General features: G+C 40.7%; 3 protein-coding genes across 14 annotated transcripts in view; 1 reads left to right on the top strand and 2 right to left on the bottom strand.

Annotated features, from left to right (window-relative positions):
* Positions 1-8,108, top strand: part of osbpl6 (oxysterol binding protein-like 6) — a 34,180-nt gene extending 26,072 nt beyond the window's left edge. For 4 of the 7 annotated variants that reach the window (XM_056424609.1, XM_056424590.1, XM_056424580.1 and 1 more), the window contains 12 exons: positions 283-390; positions 808-939; positions 1,738-1,825; positions 2,666-2,919; positions 3,267-3,404; positions 3,890-3,953; positions 4,145-4,223; positions 4,313-4,457; positions 4,535-4,679; positions 4,794-4,920; positions 5,123-5,245; positions 5,375-8,108. In XM_056424609.1, the coding sequence (XP_056280584.1) occupies positions 283-390; positions 808-939; positions 1,738-1,825; positions 2,666-2,919; positions 3,267-3,404; positions 3,890-3,953; positions 4,145-4,223; positions 4,313-4,457; positions 4,535-4,679; positions 4,794-4,920; positions 5,123-5,245; positions 5,375-5,486 (1,515 nt within the window). In that variant the 3' untranslated portion in view covers positions 5,487-8,108. Of the gene's footprint in view, positions 1-282; positions 391-807; positions 940-1,737; positions 1,826-2,665; positions 2,958-3,266; positions 3,405-3,889; positions 3,954-4,144; positions 4,224-4,312; positions 4,458-4,534; positions 4,680-4,793; positions 4,921-5,122; positions 5,246-5,374 lie in introns of all 7 variants that reach the window. The other 3 variants (XM_056424637.1, XM_056424629.1, XM_056424619.1) reach the window with 2 other exon arrangements.
* Positions 8,109-8,688: 580 nt separating this feature from the next.
* Positions 8,689-14,130, bottom strand: prkra (protein kinase, interferon-inducible double stranded RNA dependent activator). The gene is made up of 8 exons (XM_056424645.1): positions 13,931-14,130; positions 12,230-12,405; positions 11,545-11,626; positions 10,982-11,060; positions 10,757-10,874; positions 10,570-10,664; positions 10,294-10,456; positions 8,689-9,763 (listed from the first exon to the last, which is right to left on the bottom strand). Exons 1-8 carry the CDS (start codon positions 13,969-13,971, stop codon positions 9,606-9,608), a joined length of 912 nt encoding a protein of 303 aa, XP_056280620.1. The 5' UTR covers positions 13,972-14,130; the 3' UTR covers positions 8,689-9,605.
* Positions 14,131-16,033: 1,903 nt separating this feature from the next.
* On the bottom strand, positions 16,034-21,696 carry casp10 (caspase 10, apoptosis-related cysteine peptidase). Of its 6 annotated transcripts, none has more exons than XM_056428210.1 (13): positions 21,491-21,692; positions 20,745-21,033; positions 20,035-20,137; positions 19,658-19,793; positions 19,155-19,228; positions 18,928-18,976; positions 18,616-18,638; positions 18,329-18,533; positions 18,160-18,230; positions 17,849-17,966; positions 17,634-17,761; positions 17,275-17,489; positions 16,034-16,652 (listed from the first exon to the last, which is right to left on the bottom strand). In XM_056428210.1, the coding sequence occupies exons 2-13, from the start codon at positions 21,023-21,025 to the stop codon at positions 16,490-16,492; spliced, it is 1,566 nt and encodes a 521-aa protein (XP_056284185.1). In that variant the 5' UTR covers positions 21,026-21,033; positions 21,491-21,692; the 3' UTR covers positions 16,034-16,489. The 6 variants fall into 6 exon arrangements, with proteins under 6 accessions (XP_056284185.1, XP_056284175.1, XP_056284201.1 ...); XM_056428200.1 differs by having other exon boundaries at positions 17,275-17,761; positions 18,329-18,427; positions 18,503-18,533; positions 21,491-21,689; XM_056428218.1 differs by having other exon boundaries at positions 16,529-16,652; positions 17,275-17,392; positions 17,520-17,761; positions 21,491-21,696.
* Between the last annotated feature and the right edge of the window lie 4,374 nt (positions 21,697-26,070).

Genomic DNA, 26,070 nt, shown 5'->3' with positions numbered 1-26,070 from the left:
AGTGGCTTTAGTAAGGGATCGCTTCACCGCCAGTATGAAGAGGAGGAATGTCAACAACTTCTCATGTGAGAGAATTGAAATATCCTTGAAGAAGATCCAAACCAATCCTTTTTTCTCCTCTTTTTTTAAATGTTCTTTTTTGTTATAAGCCTATCAAAGTACCTACATCCAGTGCATCAGACGCTATATCTTCCCTCCACCCCTGCCCAACAGTATCAGAACAACCACAAAGCAAGTGGGAAATAAACCACACTTTTATTATTTACTTTTATTATTATTCAGGCCCTGTCCCAAAATGCAGAACTTCGAACCCGACTCAATCGCATTCACTCTGAATCTGTCCTGACTGAACGAGTTGTCAGTGTGAACATCATCTCCACGCCGGATGAGGTAGGTCTCTGTGGTCAATCTGTCACCAACAGAGAACATTTCTGACTCTTACATTGCTAAAACAATGAAGCTTCCCAGGCTGACCGGGTAGTTGGAGTGTGTGCATCATGCATTCATCAGTTGCATTATTGATTCTCGTGCTTATAGACTGATGTATTTTTTTCAGTACACCCTGACAGGTAAGCTTTAAGGACCATTACTCTATGCACAATCTGCCATGAAGGTTAATGAGAAGAAAAAAACTCATTAGAAACGGATGGGAGCTTGCCCTCTGGCAAGGATCCATATGCTGCGAGAGGAACCCTGTGTCGTCTTCTGCTGGTGTTTGTGTTTGCTCCAGTCTGTTTCGGTTCTTAAACGTGTCACCATAGCAAGGCACAGTGAACATCTCGTGTGTTGCTTGTGTTTTTCCTGCAGACTGGAGAACAGATGGGGATCCCTCTGACTCAGCAGGCCTCTAATGAGAGCCGACTTTCCATGTCGGAGTCTGTCTCTGAGTTCTTTGATGCCCAGGAAGTGCTTCTGTCCGCCAGCTCGTCAGAGAATGAGGTATAAGAGAGTTGAGACCGTTGAGTGTTTCAGAAAGAACATCAGTTGAGACCATAAGGGGCGGCTCGAAGAGGAAGGAAGGGGTTGAAACAGCCTCGCTGCTGGGAAGCCAGATAAAACGTCACTGCGAGCTGCAGTTAGTCAGCAGTTACTGCAGCATGAAAAGCAGAGATGGCATATAACACACATTCAAATGAAGGCCTGGGTTACCCAGGAGGACGTCTGTTCAATCTGCCCCGAGGCTTCATCCCTCAGTTGTGTCCCAAAATCCTAACACTCCTCTTCCGTCTGTTCCGTTTGTATATTCTGTCTTTGTTCAAAAGAGCAGTTTGTACCATCACGCTATCGTTTCTGCCTTCTCCCTTTTAAACTCATGCGGAAAAACCTGCTCCAGATATATTATATGTGGCCTCTGAAGAGCCATTAAGCATCGCAGCTCCGCGCACACGCGTTGAACCGTGTTGACATATCACTCTCCAAGGAAAATCCATCAACCCTCCCATCATCCAGCTCCATTCAGACCAGTGTTACACTGTCAAACCAGCAGCAGGCGACCGTAGCAACAAGTTGCTACGATATGCTCCTCTTTGGCAGCGTCAATGGCCGCATTGTGTTTGCTGTATATAAAGTATGAAAACGCTGCAGCGCCTCATCTTGTGATTACTGCAGTGGGACAGATAGCCGACGACTGCTGCAGTTTGTTAGCCGCTGGCAAACGGCTACGACGGCCTGCTGGCCTCATCACAGTTTGTGTGGTACTCTCTGACTCACTCCGCTCTGTACCTTTTCCCCTCGCAGGGCTCAGACGATGAGTCATATGTCAGCGATGTGAGCGATAACATTTCAGAGGACAACGCCAGTGTGACTGATAACGTCTCCAGACAAAGTAGGTCCAACTCTGCACCATCATGAGCACCAAGCATCCACAATGTCCTTGTTAGAAATGAATGGAGCGGGATCCCAGTCGGTGGTCAGCTTCCTTTTCAACAATCCACACACACAGACACATCCGGCACGATCATTTATCAATGCTGCGGAGGCAGTTGACTTTGCAGTGTTGCTCCGTGCCAAGGGCTTCCCTGAGACTTTATAAAAGCTAACTTTGTAACAAGGGATAGGATCTCATCATCTTTGGACCAGACCACACAGCAATATATAGTATCTCATGATGATGAAAGCACTCTGAATGGTGGGAAAAGAGCAGGTATTGGTAATATTAGAAGGATTTAGATATATATGGAACCTCATTTTCTGATATTACTTACTCTTGGTTTACCTATTTTACTCGGGTCCAGTTAATGTCTACTGTTTAAATCTATATTTCTTAATCTGATGATTATTTCCTCCTTAATAACTAATAATTGTGTCTATAAAATGTCCGAATCACAGATTTCCTCGATGACGTATTTAAACGTCTCATTCGATCAAATCAAGAGTGGGATATCTTCAGTTTATTGTCAAATAAGACAAATTGGAATGACATCAATTGACATGTTTTCTTGTTTCTATGGATAAATGAAAGGAGTCGTTGACGCAGCTCTCTCATCAGATTTGTAATGGTGTGATTTGTTCATGCCGCCCTGTGTGAAGCACCTTTTGCCTCGTAAAGATTATGATCATGATGATGATTCTATCATGAAGACCACGTTTCAGAGGAGAGCAGAGACTGTCACAGTTAATGTCGGACCAATTGTGAGTGAGGTGCTCCTCTTCTTCTTCATCCCAGTGGCCAACGGAGACTTTGCTGGCAGTGCCTTCCGGAACGGCCGGCGAAGCTGCCTGCCGGCGCCGTGTCCCGACACCAGCAACATTAACCTCTGGAACATCTTGAGGAACAACATCGGCAAGGACTTGTCCAAAGTGTCCATGCCCGTGGAGCTCAACGAGCCCCTCAACACCTTGCAGCGTATGTGTGAGGAGCTGGAGTACAGCGAGCTGCTGGACAAAGCCGCCGAGACCGAGGACCCCTTTGAGCGCATGGTAAAGAGGCCGTCGGCCACGTGGTCATCCGGTCAGCTGTAAGAACGTGGTGACCCATCATTGCTGTTCATAATACAATTCAATGTTTGCTTTGTTTTGTGTGTCCATCATACCTGTTTGTGTGGACATATGAGGTGACATTGTGAGTCACAGTCAACACAAATAGTCTCACTCGGGCACGTCTGATATAGCCGTCGACCTTGGATCCTATTTTTATCCGTCTGTTTATTCTGTCCTTTGTGATAGCGGCCATTGCATGCTAATGTTTGGCTTATTCGTGACGGAGCCTTTTAATACGAAGCGATTGATCCCCTCTTGTTGATACTGGCTGTGTTGCTCCCGGACAGGTTGTCGTCGCTGCTTTCGCCGTCTCCGGCTACTCATCCACTTACTACAGAGCAGGAAGTAAGCCATTCAACCCGCTACTCGGAGAGAGTTATGAATGTATTCGGGAAGACAAGGGCTTCTGTTTTTTCTCGGAACAGGTATGTTTTAGTTTTTTTGGCGAGAGAAATGTTTTAAGAAACAAAGTGCCACTTTAAACCGAAGCATTATGTTGGATATATCAGTGATGGCAAAAGCACGGTCTCCTTTTGTTTCCCGTCTGGACTTTGGGACACCTGAGGATCTAAGACAACGGTCAACATTTCCTCTAATTATTTTGGGTCAAGAACCCTACGTGCTGATCAATAAAATATTAAAATCAATTGTAAAACAAGTGAAAAGAAGCCAGGATTGGAGTGAAGTGATGTCTGATAAAACCAGTGAGGAGCCGAGCTGCTGCTCGCAACAACAAACTCATTAGAAGTTGGTGGTTTTCACAAAACACCTTTTTGTGTACAACTCAAGAATTAACGCTCTAATTTTGACAATTTCACACCGATGATGAAGTGATGACATTTTGGACAGACGTGGATGTGAACTGCAACTCGACTGCTTGCGGTAATTGTAGTTTGATCTTGTGTCTCAGGTGAGCCACCATCCTCCCATCTCTGCCTGTCACTGTGAGTCGAAGAACTTCACCTTCTGGCAAGGTGAGTAACATCCCGAATTAGTGAGGGGCGAGCGTCACGGGGCCGACGACTTAGGAGACCAGCCTTCCTGTCTCATTTAGCCTTTTCATATCCAGCTGGATTTCTTACATCTTAAAAATAAATGCAAATATTTGAGTGACCAATACATTGTTTTTTTCATTTATTGTGTTTTCTACCTTGTTTTCTACCAGATGTGAGATGGAAAAACAAGTTCTGGGGGAAGTCGATGGAGATATTACCAATCGGGACTGTGAATCTCGTGATTCCCAGGTATCTTTAATCCAGCAGCTTTAAATAATGTTTACAACTAAAACCACAGATTCATCTTTACAATCAAGGCTGTTATTGTCTATTTATAGGTTTGGAGATCAATATGAATGGAACAAAGTCACCACCTGTGTGCACAACATCCTCAGTGGACAGCGGTGGATCGAACACTACGGGGAAATCACCATCAGAAACACGAAGAGCAGCGCTTGCCTCTGCAAACTTACTTTCGTGAAGGTAGAACGCCCTTCAGCCGCCAGCGGCAGGAAGTGACTGACATGCATTGCATGGTCAACATGACGTTTGTCTTCCAGGGAAACTACTGGAGTTCTAATGTGAATGAGGTTCAAGGATTTGTGATGGATCAAGAAGGGAAAGTGATCCACAGGCTTTTTGGGAAATGGCACGAGGGCCTTTACTGTGGCGTCCCGCCCTCCGCCAAATGCATCTGGAGGCCAGGTAGGCACTCGGTCCCTGGACTTCACCGTCTGACAATTGGATGGTGTAGAAAATGAACACAAATTTGAATTTATTCTTAAGATATTTGCTTCTGTTCTTTTCTCTCCTTGTCAGGCTCGATGCCGACAGATTATGAGCTGTACTACGGCTTCACCAGGTTTGCCATTGAATTGAATGAACTTTGCCCCGTGTTGAAAGATGTTCTGCCCCGAACAGACGCCCGATTCAGGCCTGATCAAAGGTACGGCATCACATCCTCCGCCTCGACCCAATGCAACATCACATGTCGTTGATTTTCCCAAAACAAGATTATCCTGAGGAGTTCGTCTGGTAATTGATGATTGAAATGTTCCGCTTCACAAAACGACTGAACGCTTGAGTTTTTTAAATGCATGTTGTTGTTGCTGTTCTTTGGATGACCATCTGATGTTTGGGTCACGCAGGCATCTGGAAGAGGGGAACTTAGTGATGGCAACCTCAGGCAAGCAGCGCATTGAGGACCTGCAGAGAGTCCGGAGGAAGTGGAACGATGAGAACAACATCAAACTGGAACCCCGCTTCTTCAAGTAAGCACAGTGCCAGTAACCAGATGCATAAAACGCAAAGCCAGAGACATGTAGACGCATTCTTATTTCATGAAATATTCACCTCATCACTTCCAATTACAACTGTCACTTCTCCATCTTTCCTTCCAGGAAAGTGTTTGATGCCCATCACAGGGAGAGGTGGGTCTCCAACAACACGTACTGGGAGCTTCGCAAAAACCCCGGCTTCATCAATATTGAATCTACGATGAACCTGTGGTAGCACACGGATTGCCATGTCCATCTTACCTTTATCGCAGGACAGGACGGCTGTTGCCTATGCACAATAAGGTGTGAAAAGAAACATGTTACGATAAACATCCGCGTGCAGGGAAACGAGCGACGACGGCCCGATGCCCGGCTACCCTGCCGAGGTTCTGTGGCACTGCCACGCGGTCATCCATCCATGGAAACATCCTGTAGGATCACCTTCATTGTGCTTGTGGAAGCTGGGTTGTCAGGGCAACAATCATACCACTCCTATGTAGATCTTTCCGCCGCTCCTTTGACTTCCGAGTATGTCCTTGCCTTAAAAAGACACCCGTACAAGTCACATGATTTAGCACTTTTTTGTTGAAGCCATTTGATTTCTGACAGCAGTTTTGGGGTAGACTAGTCTATGAAGTAGACCTTTTGATTACCTACGATATCTATTTGCATGTTTAGAGCAGCTTTCACTGGCATAAAGCCGCATTTACTTCATCATCAATCATGGTAGAACAAAGGTATTTTTATAAAATATCTTGGACTCAGAATTTAGTGAAATAGCATTATGTGAATTGGCAGATTTTTATTTATTTTTGCCTTTTTAATACTGTTGAATCTCTGTGATAGCAGTACTTTCTCTCGGGAAACAACTAATTAAAAATATATCTCAACTGCGGCAGTCAGGGCGGCGCTCTAAGCTGATCAGTGTGGAAGGAGAAGTTGGGATCCAAATGTAAATCCCATCCCAGCGCGTTGGACGTGTGATGCAGGAGACAACTACAACTTTCAATGTTTTCTTTGAAGCGGTCCACACAGATCTCTCATGGAGTCCAGTTTGGCCTCAGTGGAGATTCTGTGTAAATAGAGGGCCAACCTCCCCAGCCCCACTGGCTAAGTTTAAACATTGTTACATGAAACCACCTCCTTTGTATCACATGGTTACATAAATACACACAGAGCTCCCTCCATAAATAGCAGACCATTTATAAAGGACATAAAACACTTCTATAAATCAAAGGTCAGATGATGTGTACAGGTTGTAAAGCCCTCAGACACTTTATATGTAAACTTGACAGTGAAACATGAGGAAAACATATTTTGTATTGAAACAAATGTAATAAATGTAAATTATTGTTCTGAATAACCAAAAATTGAAAATGAGATGAAACAAAACAAAGAAACTATTACCATCAACTGTTTGGTATTTTTGGTATTTTCCTTGATCGAATACCTACTTTTTAATCAGTCATAAAAAATATATTTATTAATTAATTCATTAGTTCATTATGTCAGCACTCCCGAAACTCATTCAGCCAAAGATATAAAGTTACTCCAATATAAAAACATCAGAGCCACCTACAGGTCACGCCATGAAAATGCCGTATCAGTATTCTGGAGATCAAAAATACAAATATTCCCTGAAATGTTTAAAGCCAAACAAGTTTATACAGTAACAACTTTACAGTTCAATCATTAAAATGTGTGTGATTCCCCAGAGACCGTACTGCTACTTCCTGGGCTCCTGCACAGCACCAGTTACCTATTTGCCGTTTGTGTATTTATTGCGAAGCAGATTAGTTTAAATGTTTTAACTACTGTCCCCCTTTTGCGTTACGGAGTTAGAAAATCTGATTTAAATCTAACCACATTGTCCACACCTTGTGTATGAACACATTTGAGTTGATTCCCCTCATACAGGACCGCCGGGGAGGACACCGGAGGAAGGAAAAGAGGGAATATAAATCTGTGGAATGAAAACTATGTGGAGCAAATCCATGGTGTGTGTGTTCATCTGGTGTAGATCACAAACCAAAAAGGTCGAACTGCTTTGCATCCACACCTTTTATTTTGTTATGTACTTAATGTGATTTTAATTTAATCCCGATCACTCAATGCTAGAAGTTGTCAGCGTCGGTTTCACTTGCTGTGCCTTAAAGCATTTATTAATGCCTCACACACACACACACACTACTGAGAATAATCCCCATGCAGAGAAGGTATGCCATCAACAAACATGATCCGGTCTCCACCTGCTTCTGATGCATTGTACCCAGAGCGTTGAGGGCTTAGCTGGAGGCAACATGTCTCGTCTGGTCCTATCGGGAGACGGGGCGACTAAAATGCTGGCAGATAGTCTGCACTGCTCTGCTCCTCCGACATGTAACCAATAGGTTATCACTGTAAATACAGCACATTTAGGAGATGGGTCACTTCCTCTTTCCTCTTTCATCAGTGATTTTTGTTGTTGACGAGACTGAATCCCAACTGTTGTGTGAAGAGGTCACAGCAATGCTTTGCGTCGTGTTTTGTGTCAGTCTGACTAAAATGAAAAAAATAATAATGAAATCCTCTTCATGCTTTCTTCATCCACTGTTGCACCTGCATGTCTAGACAACTTAGCCTGCCAATGAATATTGCAGATGCCTTACCAAAAAAAAAAGAACTATGTTTTGGTTTAATTGGACTTTTTGTTTTGCTTTGGACTGACATGTGACCCAAAGCAGTGTCGGCTCAGTTTCTTTCAAATCTATTTCCTGATGGGTACCTTCTAAAGTGCAATTTTAACAAAGTACATATCTTTCCATGAACACTGTACACTGCTGCTACATAGTGCTTGTTCTAATAAAACTCAACGGATGAGTGTGGTTTATTTTTAAAACATAGGCCTAAGTCAGTCGACATAAAATCCGTTGTTGCAGCTTCAATGTTGTCTGAAGCAGCGCTTCCAGTTAACATAAAATAACTGGAGCTGCTATCAATGAATATAATATAATATTACATTTATGTTCAAGTCTATTAAAAAGCAAGAACTTTACTTAGAAGTTTACTTTTCTGACCGTTTAAACAAAATAGAAGCATTATTTGCTCTTATTCTATTTGTGTAGAAACAAGTACAATTTAATTATGTTAAGTATCAATATATATTTTTTATGACAATGTAGACTACAAAAAGTATCATTTAAATCACAATATGAGTCAGATAAATGATTTTCCTATAAATTATTTCCAGCGTATCCTTTTTCAAACAAACAAAAACAAGTGTTTGGCTCTATAAACACTCGTAGAATAACACTGGTTGGTAGGATTGACATGTGTCTCGTCTCTTAGTTATTGAAATGATTACATCAGTGCACCGGCCCAGAAGTCACACAGCAAGACACGCGGCCTCGTGAAGTGATGGCCGTCAGGTGGTCGGCTCCATTCAATGCTCCAAAATGTTCTCCCCGTCATGTTTATTTGTACGACCATTAACAGAAACGGACACTTGTCGACATCTAGCGTTTGGTTTATTTGATGGATTCAATATTAAATATATCACATGGTATTATGAGGCACACTGCAAAACAAATGGCAATAGACCAGAAGGATGGGAATATAAAATAATATGTTATATCTATTTTGAGTATCAACCACATACAGACAGCAGGTGTACTGTAGATTGCATGCCGACAGATGGAACTGGGGGAAACTAATTCGACCTATCCGTAGATCAAAATGCAGACTATAATTTCAAATATAAGACGAGTCAAAATTATTTCTCCTTTACAACTCACTTTAATTTTAGAGTTTACCAGGAAGGCAGGTATCTGAAGCAAATTAAAAGATGAAGCTCTTCTATTGGCTCTATACAGCGCAGTGTAATGCTACTGTGGGGAGAACAAAACAAATGAAGAGAACTGGAACCTAAAAACATCTGCATCCTGATTTTAAAAAAGGGAGGAAGGTCCCAATAAAGCAAGACGACTAATGTGGATTAATACAGCATACAACTATTCTGTAAAAATTAAATGTGGAAGTGCTTCATATTCTTCACTTCTCCGATCTCATTTGCACATTTGCTTAAATATAGTATGTTGTTCACTCAAGTTCTAGCAACCTGAAGACAACATTTCAATGTATATTGTATTCTTAATAATGAGAACATTTGTCACCTCACAAATACTGCTCTGACCTATTTCAGACACTGTACGTAGAGTTATAATGGATCATGACCTGCCTAGTGACACACAGACGTATAAAAATATACCGTGACCTCAAAGCATCCACTGGCAGGAAGACTGCATCATCCACAGCATCATCGTGACTGGGCATCAGCTGGTATACGTGACGAGACAGGGTGAAGCAGGTGTTGGCTTTACTTGGTGGAGGCCATGATCTTGATGTACTGAAGGGCGCTGTGTGCCGAGTCGTTGTGAGCGTTGCTACAGGAAATGCCGGTGCCGTGGCACACGGTGACCGGGCAGGTGGACAGCTCCGCCAGGCACTGGTACTGGCCGTTCACCGTCAGCTCGTCTGCAAAGTACAACAGCAAACTTTACACCCGTCACACGACCCACAGAGATACAGAAATGAAAAATCATTTCTTCGTGGGATTCCCATTCAGCCGATCGGGCTTCCTCTCGGCCTCCAGCCCAGGAATCGGTTCAGATCTGCCGTCATTGAGGACGTTGCAAACCACGAGTTGTGGTCAGAATACCCATTAAACGTACTTATAGTCAGTAATTATCTATCTGTAAAGTAGTTTTCATTTTTAGTGGCATTTAATTCAGTGCTACTGATATCAGCCTCAGTGTTCACCGTCCACTCCCCCACAGCTGTATCAGAGGTCTAATAAGCTACTGCAACTAATTATAGACATCATTTGAGTATTTACAGCTGGTTTTATTAATTCCTCACAGCCGTTTTTACCCAGTCAACAATAAACACATTTGAACTATCTACTGCTGTTGTTCTATCGGTAGATCTACCATCAGGACTGGAGCTGACCCGAGTGAGAGAAGGAAAGCACCCAAGCAACACTAATGCAGTGTGTGACTTCTTACCAATGTTGAAGTACGTGACCTCAAAGCCCTGCTCCATGGACAGCTCCAACATCATCTGAATATAGTCTGTGTTGGGAATGCTCAGTGGGTTTCTTCTCAGTAAAGAAATACTCTCCGCTGATGAGTTCCTCAAGTTCTCAAACCGGACGCTTGGTTTCGGCATCTGAATAATAAAAATGTCACACAGTTTAAAAATGTTTAACCGTAAGAGGATGTGCTAAGAAATGTTGCAACTGCCTCTAGTCTCTTCAGAAAAGTGAGAACTATTTGACTGACCCATGTGATTTCAGAACAGCCCGACAGACTTTGAAGTTTTGACACCATTTTCTCTGCAGCCGTCTTTTTCGCTGCCTTTTTTGAATTTCCCATCGCTGTCGAAACACAAGACAAGAGATTGAGAACGGGATGAGCGGCAGCCCTTGATGGCGGGTGCGTTGATAGATTTGACACGAAGTGGCCCGACCCTTCTCTGACAGGGACTCCAGTCTGCAGGTAACAGTGAACTCTCTCTTGTGTGGCGGGCCAGCCTCCATTAAAACGGTGTATTCAGGAAGACGCCATCCCCGCTGCAACGCCAATTCCTGCGATGAAAAATAAGAGAACGGAATGACAATTAGGAAAAAAGTATTTCAATTCATAATATTTACTGTGCATTCAATAAAGACACACACACACACAATTAACACACCTGCAGTATCCCCACTGAGTTGGGATGGTTGCTTGTTTCCGCTACAACACCGTTACTCTCAGACTTCACAGGAGAGTTGCTGTTGAGGATTACATCATAGCAGTTATTATTATTATTATTATTATTACTACAACATCACGGCAGTTACCAACCACAGCTGCAACTAATTAAAAGTCACTGGGGCTGTGAGTCGAGCAGTTTTAAGGTCGGATTTGCAACAATGCAATGCTAAAGAGCTCATAAAAGATAAGGTTTTGACGTACAAAACTTATTGCTGCACCTAATGATTATTTTATCATCTAATCTGCAGATTTCTTTCTTCATTAATCATCTCAAAAAGTTATCATTTAGAAAAAACATTTATAATTATAAAAATATATATATATAAAATATAGTATATATATATATATATGCATACACACACACAGATATATTATATATATAGTTATACTAATACATTAGTTCACTATCATAGAAGACAAATATTCACATTTGAGATTTTCTTTTCCAATTTGAATGATTCCAATCAATTTAATTTCAATAATAATTTCATCTCCACTCACATTTTGCCGGCATCTATCTGCAGAATAGTGAGGGCAGCCTCTGCAGCCTGGTGTTTAGCAGCCTTTTTACTAGGACCTTGACCTAGTAAAACAATACACACACACACAAAACTACAGATTATGTAATACATCAGATATCAAATACTACCATGACCTCAAGTCACACAAAAAAAGGTGTGTTCTGTAAAACAGGGTGAACCCTGGTTGCTACTGGAAAGGACATAGACAATAACAGAGACACGTGTTTCTTTTTGAAGAGCCTCCTGTTGTTTCAAGATGGCAAATGTAAAGACTGTTTTTTTTAGTCACACGCAGAGCTTTGCAAATGCTTTTCATCCGCTTCTCTGGACCTGCACTACTCTATCCCTGAAGTGAGATATCTCAGTTAAAAAACGAGGCATCGAGAGAATATATTTAAATGGTATACTGCAGCACAGACTAACTAACAATGAAGCAGTAGTGACACATAATTAGTTGAAAGCTGGAGCGCTCATTCTAAATGATCAACGAATGACCTTTCAAGTCAAATTAAAATGTTAATGTTAATGTTAATCGTTTTATTTGAAGAGGGACAATGCACATTAATGAACACTTTAGACAGGTTATGTTTTCAGTGTAAATATGCCAGATTATAGCTGCTTCCATATTCCAGTGGCGGGCAGCAGCAGGTGGGCCAGTCACGTACCTGTGCAGCCGACTTCTCCGATTTTCACGCTGAAGACAAAGTGGGGTTGGTGAGCCTCTCCTTCGGCCTTCTCCATCACATACACGGGAAGGTTGCCGCTTTTGGTGCCATGTTCATGCAGGATCTGTATCGGCGTCTTCCTGGGGTTGGTCCTCGGCGTTTCATGTGTATTCAAGCTGTATGGAACGAGCGCCACAAACTTAGCCAAGACCAGATGAGCTGGCCTGTTGCTGTTGGGCGGCTGCAGTAAAATATCTGAGCTGCCAATCAGTAAAGCTTACACAGCACATATAATGAATGCCAAAGGTAAAAACAATTTACAGTATTTAGATGCCAAATAATTCTTCAAATAATAATTTTTCTTAAATACAGTTTATAGATCCTTCCAAAGCTCACTGACAACAACTGCCAGCTGTGATGTGGCTTAAGTCCAGTCTCCATGTCCAGACTTGACAAATGTTTTACAAGCCTCAAGCTCTCCTGCTGTGAAACGGACACACACTCAAGGTCTCAGTACTCTATGCACATCATTTGTACATTTGTAATAATGCTGACTTTTGATATCTCCCACAATTGATGAGAAGACATGGCAAATCTATAAGCATTAAAAAACAAAACATTGAAGGAGCAGGAACAAGTTTACATGTACATTGTTAGCCTCTAAAGCATAATCATGTTGACCTGAAATGCTTTTGATCAGATGTTTCTGATGCAATATCATCATCAAAATCATCACGGGCTATTTAAATTTCAAATGATTTCTTCTCTTTTACTTATTTTTTATAATGGTGCAATGAGGGTTTTTTATAAACATGAAAACACACTACATATATTTGTTTTAACAAAATCCCCAGTTTTGCATGGATCTATGACAGCTTACCTTCATATTCTATAAACTCCCCAGCCCTATCCACCATTAAATGTCCATACAATGCATATGAAATGTTATCCTCGCACTTTACTAACAACAGAAATGTTTTGGCCTCAGCCTCCCTGCACATGTCCACTGAACACTATTAAAGGTGTATGTTGAATTTAACTGAGGTCTTGCTTGTAGTTTCTTCGGTAAACAATGAAGAAAGTATTGCTGAACGTTTTAATGAATAATTTAAATCTAAAAGGGGAAAATACTAACAAACATACAACTGTAGAGGATATAATTAATCGAATTTAGAAATCAAAACTATTACGCATGAGAAAAAGAGGGAGAGTCTTTCCCATAATCAGAAACACGAGTGACAGGTTCACCTGGAAGCCACGCATATCAGCTACCGCTGTGACGTCATTTATATCATTCAGATTGTGTGGCTCATTAACCTGTACATGTCGGTACCGGACGCGTTAGAGAGGTACGGGAAACGTAAGAGTGGTACCTAACGCGTTGGAGGTACCGAACACGTTAGATAGGCACCGAAAACGTTAGAGAGATACCGGAAGCGTAAGAGAGGTACAGAAAACGTGTAAAATATGTACAACTTCTATCGCTCGTATATTAAATAACATGTATGCGATTGTTCCCTGAGCTTCATTGGTAATATTTAACGGGAGCTTACTTGAGCAACTTTAGTTTCTTTTTGTATCATGTTAGCTATACATGGTATATTGTTATAATGATCGCAGGCTATTAGTTAAATGGTGTCAGCGTGCTATTGTATATTTACAGCACACCTTGAACGTAGCATGAGTAATAAAACAACAAACCTCGTGTCCGCGGGTGCTGTCTGATATCCTTCTTGAGACATGTTTACACTGTTCTGTCCTTTTGTTTGCGAGCTGATTAAAGATTATGTTGCGGGCAAATCTCAGACACCACTTAAATATATTATTGTGGGCATCTAGTTTTGCAATTAGGGAGAATGTGAAATGGCCTGAAGATGCTACCAATTCTTCATTGAAACCTGGCCGGGGAAAATACGGAATGTAACATCATATCAACATCCGGGTCACACACGGATCATCTGTCGGGATATGAAGTGTTTACCGCCCCCAGCTGGTGGTGGTGGCCGTGGACATCTCTGCATGTCGGCAGCCCTTACCGTCATGTCGTTGTGTTGTGTACACATATGTTCCCTTTTAATGAAGTGTATTGTCTACACTGGGGTCCATATTCTGGAGCAGGACCTCAAACCCTGGTCTCTAGAAGCAGCAGGGATGCTAGAGTTACAGCAGGAGAGGCATGCGGTTTTGCTTACTTAAAGCCCCATCCAGTCCCCCCCAGCACTATGGCAGCCACAAGGATGGCTCCGGCGATGGAGCCTATTATTAGATTGGTGGCACTAGGACCTGTAAAGGGTTATGGAAAAAGACATGAGTTTCTATACTCACTTACTGTATAAATAACATGTAACTGTATAATGACGATTTCACATGGAACAGAAAACATAACCATAGTACTTGTACAGAAAAATGACTGAAACTGAGTTTGCATGCCCCCTTTAGTGTGTAACATGTGGATAATGAAGTAGAGGCCCTGGGAATCTTTACATGTATCTGGTGTCAGTTGAGGTTGTGATTATCAGTGGTTTGTCCGTTTAGGTTGTGCAGACGACTAGATCCTGGGTATCCATCACTATCAAGCTATAATCAAACACAGATTGACAGGTGATGTGCATATGTGGTCTGCAGTATGAGCAGTAGAAATGTTTTAAGGGTCCCAGTCACCACACAGCCTACCACTGACTGACAAGCCAGGTCACTAACTGGACATTTCAGGTCTGTTTTCCACCTAAATGCCCCACATGCCCCAGAAAGGAGAGGATCACAGGAGCAACACGTAACGACTAAGAATTAGAGAAAGAAAAGGAAGAGGAAGAAGAGGGAGGGTGAAGAAAGAGGCGTGTAGTAATGGGGAGTAGGAGGGGGAGGAGGAGGAGTCCATCAATCAATCACACAACACTGAATACATCCAATCACATGACAATTATATGGTCATCACCAACACACGAAAACACAAAGCCACCTTTTATACGAGCTCAGGCCGGCTCACGAGACCGCCCGCACACTGAGGCACCACTATGAGAGGAAGAGCTGTGAAAGGGTTAAAGATGCTTACTCTATTCCCCACCCTGTGCCTCCAAAAATCACCCCCAGGGCCAGAATGGTCCTGCTAGTGCCCCTATCAGCCTGTTAGTGGCCACGCTCACTGTGCAGAGGAAAAAGCATTATTACCACCCTGTCAAAAACAAACAGCAGGCGTCTGCTTCAGAGTCATGGATGAAGTGACACGGTTCCCTCTGTGACGCTGTCCACCCCCTTAGCCACCTCGCCCGTCCCCCCTGTGGTCAAAGTGTCAGGTGTACAGCTTGAACTGTGTGTTCATTTCATCTTCTAAAAACATAACACATGTAACGCTGTTGTTTTATTCTCCTGCAGTCGCCATCTTACTTGGAAAGTCTTCATGACCCCAGTACACCTGTGAAACTGTGTGCTGACTCCGATCTAACAGTGTGACTGACAAGGACAACAACGAAAATACAAGTCTATAATTCAGCGTAAAACTTGGCTAAATCAAATCAGTGTACATAAAGGTGTGTGTTATTCATTTTATCGGACAGCAGAGGTTGAAAGAGGTGAAAAGTGATATGAAGTGTTTACCGCCCCCAGCTGGTGGTGGTGGCCGTGGACATCTCTGCATGTCGGCAGCCCTTACCGTCATGTCGTTGTGTGGTGTACACATATGTTCCCTTTTAATGAATTATTATATGTTTGGATTAATTGATCACTTTTAAGAATGTAATAGACTGGAACAGAATATTTTACACTTTAAAGAGTGCATTTAAATGAAACTACACAATAGTTGCACAATGGCAGTGTGTGTATATAATTTATTGCATCATTGCTAGAACATGTATGTATTTTACTTTGTAAGATTACATGGATTTTTGATGTGTGACACCTGTTTTTATACAATGATATTTTCTATAAATGGTAACACTAATAGCATCACATTCATGTCTCAAATTAAATTAAAAATAAAATAGAAATAATGAAGTTGGTTGTTGCACATACATCCGGATCAATGTGAATGATTAGCTCAAACAATTCATTGAAGTTCAACATTAAAACTGTAAATAGAGGAGGAGAGTTGAACGTGTGTGTTCCCGTTGTAAATTTTTGAAAAATGTCTAAATTCAAAATGCATTAGAAATGCAGCTGGCTCAGGTATTGTTATGAAAATTCTGCGATATAACAGCTGAATTATAATTGTGAACATGGTAATGTAAGACAAAAACACTCTCATGGATCATCTGATTGTTGTCGTCAGTGCAGCAGGCTGGGAGGAGGGGCTTCAGGGATCGGAAAGACCACTTTCTTCCTCAGAGAGAACGCTGGTTGAGGCATCGGCGTTCTTTCTCCGGCAGAATCAGTCTTCTGGCTAACATCTGCATTTACTTTGGTCAGGATGGACACAAGATCACAACCCCTGGAGGAAAAAAAAAAGCTACTGTGAAATAGTGAACAAAAAAATTAAAAAATACACCAATAATTAGATATTCTCTCATCTCAAACTATAAAATATCAAAAAAGTAATTAAAATCACTCAATTAATTTATATATAAATCACAAAAGAATGACTAATAACAATAACAAGAAATACAAATACTCAATTTGAATCATTAGACCTGCATTCAAAATGTTATTTTAATACAGTAGGGAAGTATTAGCGACAAAATGTACTCATAATGCTAAATACCCTCTGTCGGTGTACATTACCATATTATTGGATTAATATCATTGACCAATCAATATGCAACCGGTGCTTTCATTTTGTTGTTTTTGGAGCTTATTTGAACTATTTTACCATTCACTATTTTGTTACTGTTTATGTATGTTTTGATTGCTACATATTTTAAATGGATGAAGTCCAATATTTCCTAGTGAAATCTAATGGGTTAGAAGTATAAAGTAGCATAAAATGGGAACACTCAACTAATACTCACAACATAAAATGTTTTACTTATATGTAGTACTCAAGTAAGTGTACTTTCCACCACTAAAATAACAATCACATCATCCAACAGTATCTGATATTTTGCTTGACTAACCTTGGCACCATCTGGAGAAGGTTTTGGCACACTGACTGAATAAACCATGAGCCGTTTTTCTTGTCTCTCCAAGAGACAAAAGACGGAACGGTGGCCATTGCCAGCAGGAAATCTGCATCTGATGGGATGGAATCATCTTCTATAAAATCATCGCTGCATGCAGGACCATCAGCACAAATGGTGACAGCCTTCTGCTGGCCGGTGCCCTGGCAGGCCTGGATAAAAAACAGCTTTGGTTTGTCTACCAAAGAGGCGCAATTTGACCCATTGAAAGGTTTCTTCAGATCCTTAATCGCAACGAGGGAGCCGTCCACGCCGTACACCCCCCCATCCTTGCCGTGGCTGAGAATGCAGCATACCACACAGTCCATCAGACTATGGTTTCTGCTGCCGAGCTCCCGCAACGCAGACAACATCTCCGTCGACGTACAGTCCGTCTTTATCTCTACGACAAAGCCGAGCCACGCAAACACGCTGCGCAGAGACTCTGGAAGACACAGTCACATGTAAACATGCAGCAAGAGGCCTGGACACACACAGAGCACCGGTTGGCACCAATTACACATCAGCTCACCTTCATCGAGGAGGGTCCCTTCCCGTTTTTGGAGAGAAGTTAGTGGATTGAAGTTGTGGTTGTTTACTATCAAGCAAATGCCTCTCTTTTGTGCAGTCATCGGATATATTCCCAAAGCCTACAGAGAAAAACCCGTAACCCGAGACAGGATTCAGTGGAACACTTGCATTTTCATACAATGATGTACTTTCTTTGCCACAAGTAACACGTTTAAATAAATAGCTGTTTTTATTCACAGCACACGCAGTGCCACGTTACTCATTGATTGAGCACGTGTACTTGTAGAAGAAATAATAACCCATCAAACACACCTCATTGTTCGTGTTTGTAGTCTGAGACGTCTGTGTTTCAGAGGCCTTGTTTTCTTGAGCATCTACATTCACTATGGAACAGACAATTATGGGAAATAATTACAATTGAATAGTTAAAAGTATGTATGTCGCTTCGTCACAGCTCGACACATAAACTACTTAGAATGACCTTCCAAGGAGTCACAGAGGCTCGTGTCAGTGTTCAAACCACTCAGTTCACGCGACAGGGCCACGCAGTCGTCTCCACCATGCGACACATTCAGCAAATCTAAAAAGCAAGAGGATACAGAGTAAATCCAAAAAGGTCTCAATTGAAACACAACTAACACAACACAAGACTCACCGTTAGAGATGTTGGAAGTATTCATATTGTACTGTGTGTGACATAAATGTTCATTAACACACAACATATGTCAAAATGTATTTGTCATATAGCTTTTAATTACACATTCTCACCTCAGCCAATGGTGCACATTTTTCTGAGAAGAAAAAGTGAAGAAATGCTTAAAAATATAATACTATGTTGAATGGAAGTGCACATTTTCTATCATTATAATAAGACATGTTTGAAAGTTAGAAAAACAATTCTGGTATTTTCAGTAAATCTGCCATTTGAAAGAATAGATTCCATCGCCTATGTGTCTTGATATTTTATTTATTTATATTTTCTATACTTTTTCACACCATGAGGGATACTATAATTAAAAGAAAAGTACTTTAAACACAGATATACCTCAGCATCAACATTATCTTAAAACATCCTTTTACCTGGCAGTTCACACGAGGCAGTCCTCTCCAGATTTAAAGATTGAGGGACCTAATAATAAAAATAAAAAACATACAAATGGCAAATTGTAAGTTAATGGATACCCAGATAGGATAAAGTATCCGTAACATGACATGTGTAACTGCATGTCAAAGGGGCAATAATAAAATGATGGTAGAAATATGTCACAGAAAATCAAAGAGATTCAAAGCAATATCAAAGAGCATACCTGGTCTGGTTCCAGAGGGCACGACTTCGACCTCTGTCGAGTTGTTTCTTGAACTCCAGGACCGGTGTGAGGTTCTGTCGTTAGAAATGAAACAGGTAAACCAATAGTGTTGTTATTTACAGACAGGGTGACCAGCAAATATCAAAATTAGATGGAAGTGAAAGATGAAATATATGCAGCTCGAGAGCGAGGTGAACTGTTCCAGCATCCTCATGCTCCTCTCTTCATCTGCCTCAGGCTGTGACTATGTTAGGGGTTAGCTTGTGGCTGGGCTTCAGGCAGGCGTTAATATCCAGGTCAGTCATGTGAGTCCATGCAATGTTCCCTCAAGTGGCTCCTGGGAGGCCCTGTTGTTTATTCTGCTACTTTCCTCACCTCTTGAATTCTGAATTAAACTCTTTGAAAGTAAACCTACTGTCTCCGGTGTCAGCTGTGTATCCTCCTTCCCACTTTTGTTTTTTACAAGTAACATTTGCAATGAGATTATTGTTCCCGTGTCTTACCCTGCAGTTCTTTAAACCGGCTGATCTTGTTGTTCAACATGGGACAGACTGAGTGAAATATCTCCTCCAGTAAATTTAGATTAGTGTCACTGATGAGTGCCATGCGCTCCATCTCCAGGAAGACTTCCAGTGTAGACTGAAAACAAAGTGAAGCACATTTACAGGTCTACTTTATTTGACCAAAAGGGAATATGATGAATGCTTTATGGCAAAATGAGGAGTAGGTCAGATAAAATTAACATAAACCATTTTATTTTAATGGATCTTTGAGAACAAGAATGAACAATACTATTTATAAAATATTGTTTGTAAGTTCATGACTATGGATGTTTGCTTGAACACCATCTAACTCATGTCGTTCAAACATTGACACTCACATTTCCCTCCAGTTTTCTACGTGGAAGATCCCTGTTTAACAAGAACTTCACATTCTTCAAGTCCTCATCAGTCATCTTCTCAGACAGGTTGTAGAGCAGCTTCCTGGAAATAATAAGTGTAAGTAAAACAGTTTGATGCTGTTAAAGGAGGCCCGGCGCTTTACTGGACCAACAGGAGGTCAGCGAAGTACTTTATTTCTTTGATTAGTTGAATGATAAAGGCATCATGGCTGATACCCATGGGCTGTAATGAGGGTCAGTAAGAAGTGTCAAATTATATTCAGAGATAATCAGAAGTAGTCTCTTTATGTAATATTTATAAAAGAAAACTATTACAAATTAAAGTTTATGAATGCGTAGAAAATATTTTGGAATATTTAAATACAATGTGTGTTTCTTAAATATATGGTGAGGTTACACAAAAAGCAGTTTTATAATATTATAGTACAGATTAAATGCAGAAAACTGAGTGTGAGGGCCCAAATTCATCCTTACATCTTAAACGTATGGGTCGGTTGATTTTTGCATAACATCAACGCCGATGTCACGCTACAAATCTTTTCTACACACTCACACACGTTCATAAACAACGACTGAGAGAATTATTTCTACACAACATTTCACCAGCTCAAAATGATTTGAATGTAGGTTTTTCTATGAACTAGATCATGCGTGATGCTTCACTTCACAACAGCAACACAGAAGTCCACCTGTAAGGTGAGATGAGGCTCCTGGTGGTAGATGCTCCGTCAGAGAGCCCGAGGTCACGTATCAGCCGGCGGCGTTGGATGATGAGGAGAAGTTCAGTCAGCAGGTACGGGCGCTCGGCGGAGAGGCGGTCTTGATCCCCCAGACGAGAGAAGAGGTCACCGGCCGACTCCACGGAGGTCAGGTTTTGGTTCAGGATTTCAGTGCAAAGAAATGCTAAAGCTTTGACCTCGTCCTTATTCAGGGCCTTCCCCACATCTAAGAGGAGTCTCTGGAATTCCATTGTTTGTGCTAAAAAAGAGACGCAAGACAGCTTCACTCCAACGTCCGTGTGGCCTGACACCCAATGTGATACAACATGGGAGCTCTTCTTTATCCTCACAGATATAGAATGTTGATTATACTGGATGGGATTCTAGGATCTATTTGGGGATTTGTTTTGTATTAACCCCTTAGCCAATATGTGCATGTTGCAAGTGGTTTGACCGATGTGTGTGTGTGTGTGTGTGTGTGTGTGTGTGTGTGTGTGTGTGTGTGTGTGTGTGTGTGTGTGTGTGTGTGTGTGTGTGTTTGAAAGTTAGAGAGGAAGTGTAATTATCTCAAACATAATCACGACAGCCTGACATACCGTCACATGATCATATTGTCTCACGGCGACATTGTCACTATCAAACCGCCAAACACTTTGATTAGATTATAGTGAAATATTTTAATATTAAACCAGACAGACTTGATCAAGGTGTGTTACCGGTCTGGAGTTGAGGAGTTTTCCGCAGGTCCGACAACCGAAGCGGATATGTATTGTCCTCGTCAACAAACTCGATGTAGCCTATACTGAACGCAATTGAGGACTACTAATCGATGTTTAAATGAGTTATAACACACACGAGCTTATTAACGGAGACGTTGCACTCCGGGCGCAGTCCTCTCGAAACCAGTCCGGTAAAGTAGGAAGTGAAAAAGCGAAAGTGAAAGAGAAGCGGCCTGATGACAGATGCCGGCTCTCGCTGAACACACACAGTGTTAGAAGCAAAATACGTCTAGGTTTAGAAAGATATTTTGGTTTGGGGTGAAATAATCCATTTCTAGCAGAGCTCATAAAGACAATTAAACGCCATATTTTTCCTTTTTATGATCATTTAGTCATTTTTATTAAAGTTTGATGACTCTGTGTTCTTGGATATAGTCAACTAAATGAAGGATACAATACAGCCATGACAGGCTACATTCATTTATTTCTAAAATGAACAAATAAACAGGTATTCAATACAATTAGTACTTTTGATTCACGTTACAATGATAGCAAAAATAAACCATCAAATGTATTAAACTGCAGGTAACCATAACAACAATGTAGCTCTTCGTTCAGTGGCGTTAACTTACATGACTAAAATGATTTTTTTAAATGGATCACACTTTTATTTTCTGGTCGGCATTTCAAGGAGACTTGATATACAGTAAATAATAGAGGCGTCAGTTATGAGCTATTTGGACATCTTATCGTGCATTTTAACTAATAGTATACTAAACTCTTTATTGTGAACCACAGAGACCTTTTAGGTAAAGTAGCCCTGTCATATCCCTAAATAATAGTGAAAGATTATAGTAGTTAAGTGGCTAATTAAATCTTATAATCTTTAAATAATATTAACTGTTTCTCGGAGTGCGTTTGGGTTTGATCTTCAGGGTCTTGATGTGTCTTCTGGGTCTCACTCGGACACTGAGCCACGCCACGGTGTTAGATCCTGAGCTGTTCCATCTGAAGGACTAAAAGACCAACATACATACACACGCACACGCACACACACACACACACACACACACAAACAAACACTAATGCACGTTAGTGCTGATGGCAAAGGTGCATTTCAACTACTTTGTGTATTTCATCTTCTGGGCTGCTTGTGCAAGTCTTCTAGACATTTGTATTTATGCGTCACATTAACGCACTATAGGACATTTATCCCTGAACATTGCACATATTCTCTTTCATATGAATTGATGCACACCCTCGGATTAATGTTTTTACACATCCTGTACAGCTCTCTCATGCTATTATATTTCCGGCATACATGGTAGAGTTATATTGAACATAGTTGTTATGCAGACAGTATATTTGTTTGTTGAGCATCTTTTTCATATTTGTATTGTAATTGTATTGTAATGTATGTCTATCGGCTTACACTTACTGGACTTTCGCAGTATAATGATAATAATAATAATAATAATAATAATAATAATAATAACAATAACAATAATACATAATACATAAACAAATACATTAATACGAATAGAGAGCAGGGATATTAGTGGCGCTACATAAACTTATATGAAGAGGAATACCATGACTTACTGTCAGAGATGCGGGAGTGTAACGCGTGTGTCTCCGGCCCAGGCCGTGACTCTTGGACAGCACGCAGTCCAGATAAAGGTCCCAGAAGACCCGGGCCAGGTCCCAAAACAGCGCCTTGTGTTTGCTGTTGTCTGACGACCTGAGGAACCCCATCATGTCCCAGAAGGCGGGCACAGTGTCCGCGATCCTCGGGGAGCGCATCTCCAGCAGCAGGGCGGCGGAGGAGTCCCAGCACTGCGGGTTCGCCACGTGGACCGTGAGGGGGTCGACCTGAGCCGGCTTCTGGCTCTGCAGCCGCGCCGCACACATGCAGCTCAGCACAAACACTGTCGCCACAGGTGCGTTCAGGAGCACTGGGTCCATCTGCAGAAGAGCAACAGGTCACCTGTGTCTATAAGGTGAGTTAACTAAATACAGCGACATATTTAGCTATATTTAAAGCTCAGAAAGTTAACACCTAAACAAATTAAACACGTCTCTCAAAACAAATGTGTGTTTTTTACCTTAATCATCTATACATATTAGTCATTTAATTAACCAGGAAACTTACATTCAACAATTAGCAGAAAAGATCTGTAATATACCAGAAAACGGAATATAGGATCAAATATAAATGATGAAAATATGAATGATAAAAGTAATACAAAAGTAGTCTAAATAAAGGACAGTAATGAAATTAAATGTACTTACCACCAAAGCTGGGCCGACTAACAAGACTGGTGTTGATTGGAGCTTGGTACATATCTTTTGTGTCTTAATTGACGTCAATGCCTCCCTCCTTTGCGAGCAGTACTTTGCGAGGTACTACCTTTATATTTATAAATATATTTACTGCCTTATTTGTATAAGTTCAACCTTTAAAGAACAATTTTCTGCCATTATCAATTTTGCTGGAGACTTGATCATGTTCAGGAAATCTTGTTTATCAGCTATACTGTAATTATCTGATTATCTTCGTTGCATTATTTCTAAATTATTCATTAATTGATTAATATTGTGGGAAAAGTGCAAATCTAACTTCTGAATTTCCCTTGAAAGGGTACAACATATACATCTTTGTCTGAGGTTTTTCTTTGTACACTGATCAGTATGGTGAATCATAAAGTGGCTCTTCGAACTCAATAATGATCAATACTTTGAATTTATCTCATGTGGTTTCTTTCTACATGTGTCCAAAAATGAGATCATTCGAGTCAAGGGATTTCTTAATATTGCTTTGTTCAGAAGATCCTGCCCAACAGGAGAAGCTCTGTGTATAACAGTGTTGTGCTTAATGTATACCCAAGACATTTTCAGATAAGAAACCAGAAAACATCAGAATCTTTGGTGTTCTGCTTTCTGTAAAAAAATAGCTGAGTCATGAATGGTGTTTCGGTGAGTGGTGCACGAGTCACATTTCTATGCTTTTACTGAAATGTCACATGCATACCTGATCTCAAATGAAATTACTTTCTCAGTGAAGGTCAGGACTAAATGTACTGGGAAGGTTTTTTCCCCATTCATTTTCATTCTTCTGATGATGCAAGGCAGCAGACTTTATGACAATTTCCACTGCAAAGCCTAAATTATAACTTTTAAATAAAAAACATTTTCAGATTCATATTGAAACACAAAATGTGTTGTTAGGATGCTTCTCGACTGGAAAATAGGGTGGAATGTTCACATTATTATTATTATTATTATTATCTCCAGAAGGTATTATTTAGTGAGCATGGGTTATGAGAGAATAATATTTTTAAGAGGGGGGATTTTTTCTCCACTGATCGTCAAAGTTACTGATTCCCAACTAAGGGTGCTATACATTTGTGCACATGCTATACCTTACACTTTGAAAAAACATCTTTTAAAGCAAGTTCTTCATCTTTTGTAAGAGAGTGTTATGCTGATCCAAGCAGTCTAATGTTATATTGTTGTTAAACAAACAAAAAAATCCATTGGGATGTTTTTTTATGAACTTTAATTAACTTAACGAAATATAGAATATTATGGACACATATAAGTCACCAGAATGTAGCAAACATTTTCAATATCAACTTTAATTTAAATATATTGTGTAATTCACTCAATTTCTTTAACATTTGTAAAGTTGACCTTGGGTCTTAACTTTTTACATGATATTAGAGCTCTTACACCAACTATTGTGGAAGTCTGGTAAGAGGGCCCAGAGTAGACCCAGAACACACTGGAGGGATTACATAATATCATACGGTGTAACTTCATATGGCATAATTTCATAACATATTGCGTTGTTATATATTGTGTTATTTCATATTGCGTAATTACATATCAATTAATTACATATCGCGTAAATACATATTGTGTAATGAATTAATTAATTTCATTGTTATTACATATTATGTTATTACATATTGCATTAGTACATATTGCATTATTACATATTGCGTAATCTCATATTGATAAATTCCTTGCGTCCCCCAGAAAGAGCTGGATAATATTGCTGGGAGAGGGGCTTCTGTGAAGCACTGCCCCTATGCCTGCTGACCCATGACCTGGCCCTGGATAAGCAGAGGATAATGGACGAAGGGATGGAATAATTGAACACATGGACATTTTAAGAAATCCCCTATTCAATATTTTCAAGTTTATATGTTGGGATCAATACCAATTAATATAACCATGTCCACACTTGAACTAGAGAGTTATTTGCCGGCTAACAATCACTTGGCTGTAGCTTAATAAAGGGCCACACATCCTTGTGGTCCCAGGGTCATCTTTGTAAACAATTGGTTGGACAGCGATATCAATGTCATCGTCAAACAAGAAACCGAATAATTATATTTCCCAAAATTTCAAATTACTTTAATAAGTTGTTTGTGAATATGTGATTGTTAAAAAGCCTTGAAGTAATAAAACTGACTCAGACCAATCTGAAGCAACTTAATATACGCAGCGGTCTTATATATATGTAAGTGCTTTCAACAATAATCCATAATGTGCAAGTAAAAAAATAGAGT

The sequence above is a fragment of the Pseudoliparis swirei genome, chromosome 2, assembly GCF_029220125.1.
Source record: "Pseudoliparis swirei isolate HS2019 ecotype Mariana Trench chromosome 2, NWPU_hadal_v1, whole genome shotgun sequence".
In the NCBI taxonomy this organism is placed as follows: Eukaryota; Metazoa; Chordata; class Actinopteri; order Perciformes; family Liparidae; genus Pseudoliparis; species Pseudoliparis swirei.
This window is presented reverse-complemented; position numbering and strand designations above follow the sequence as displayed.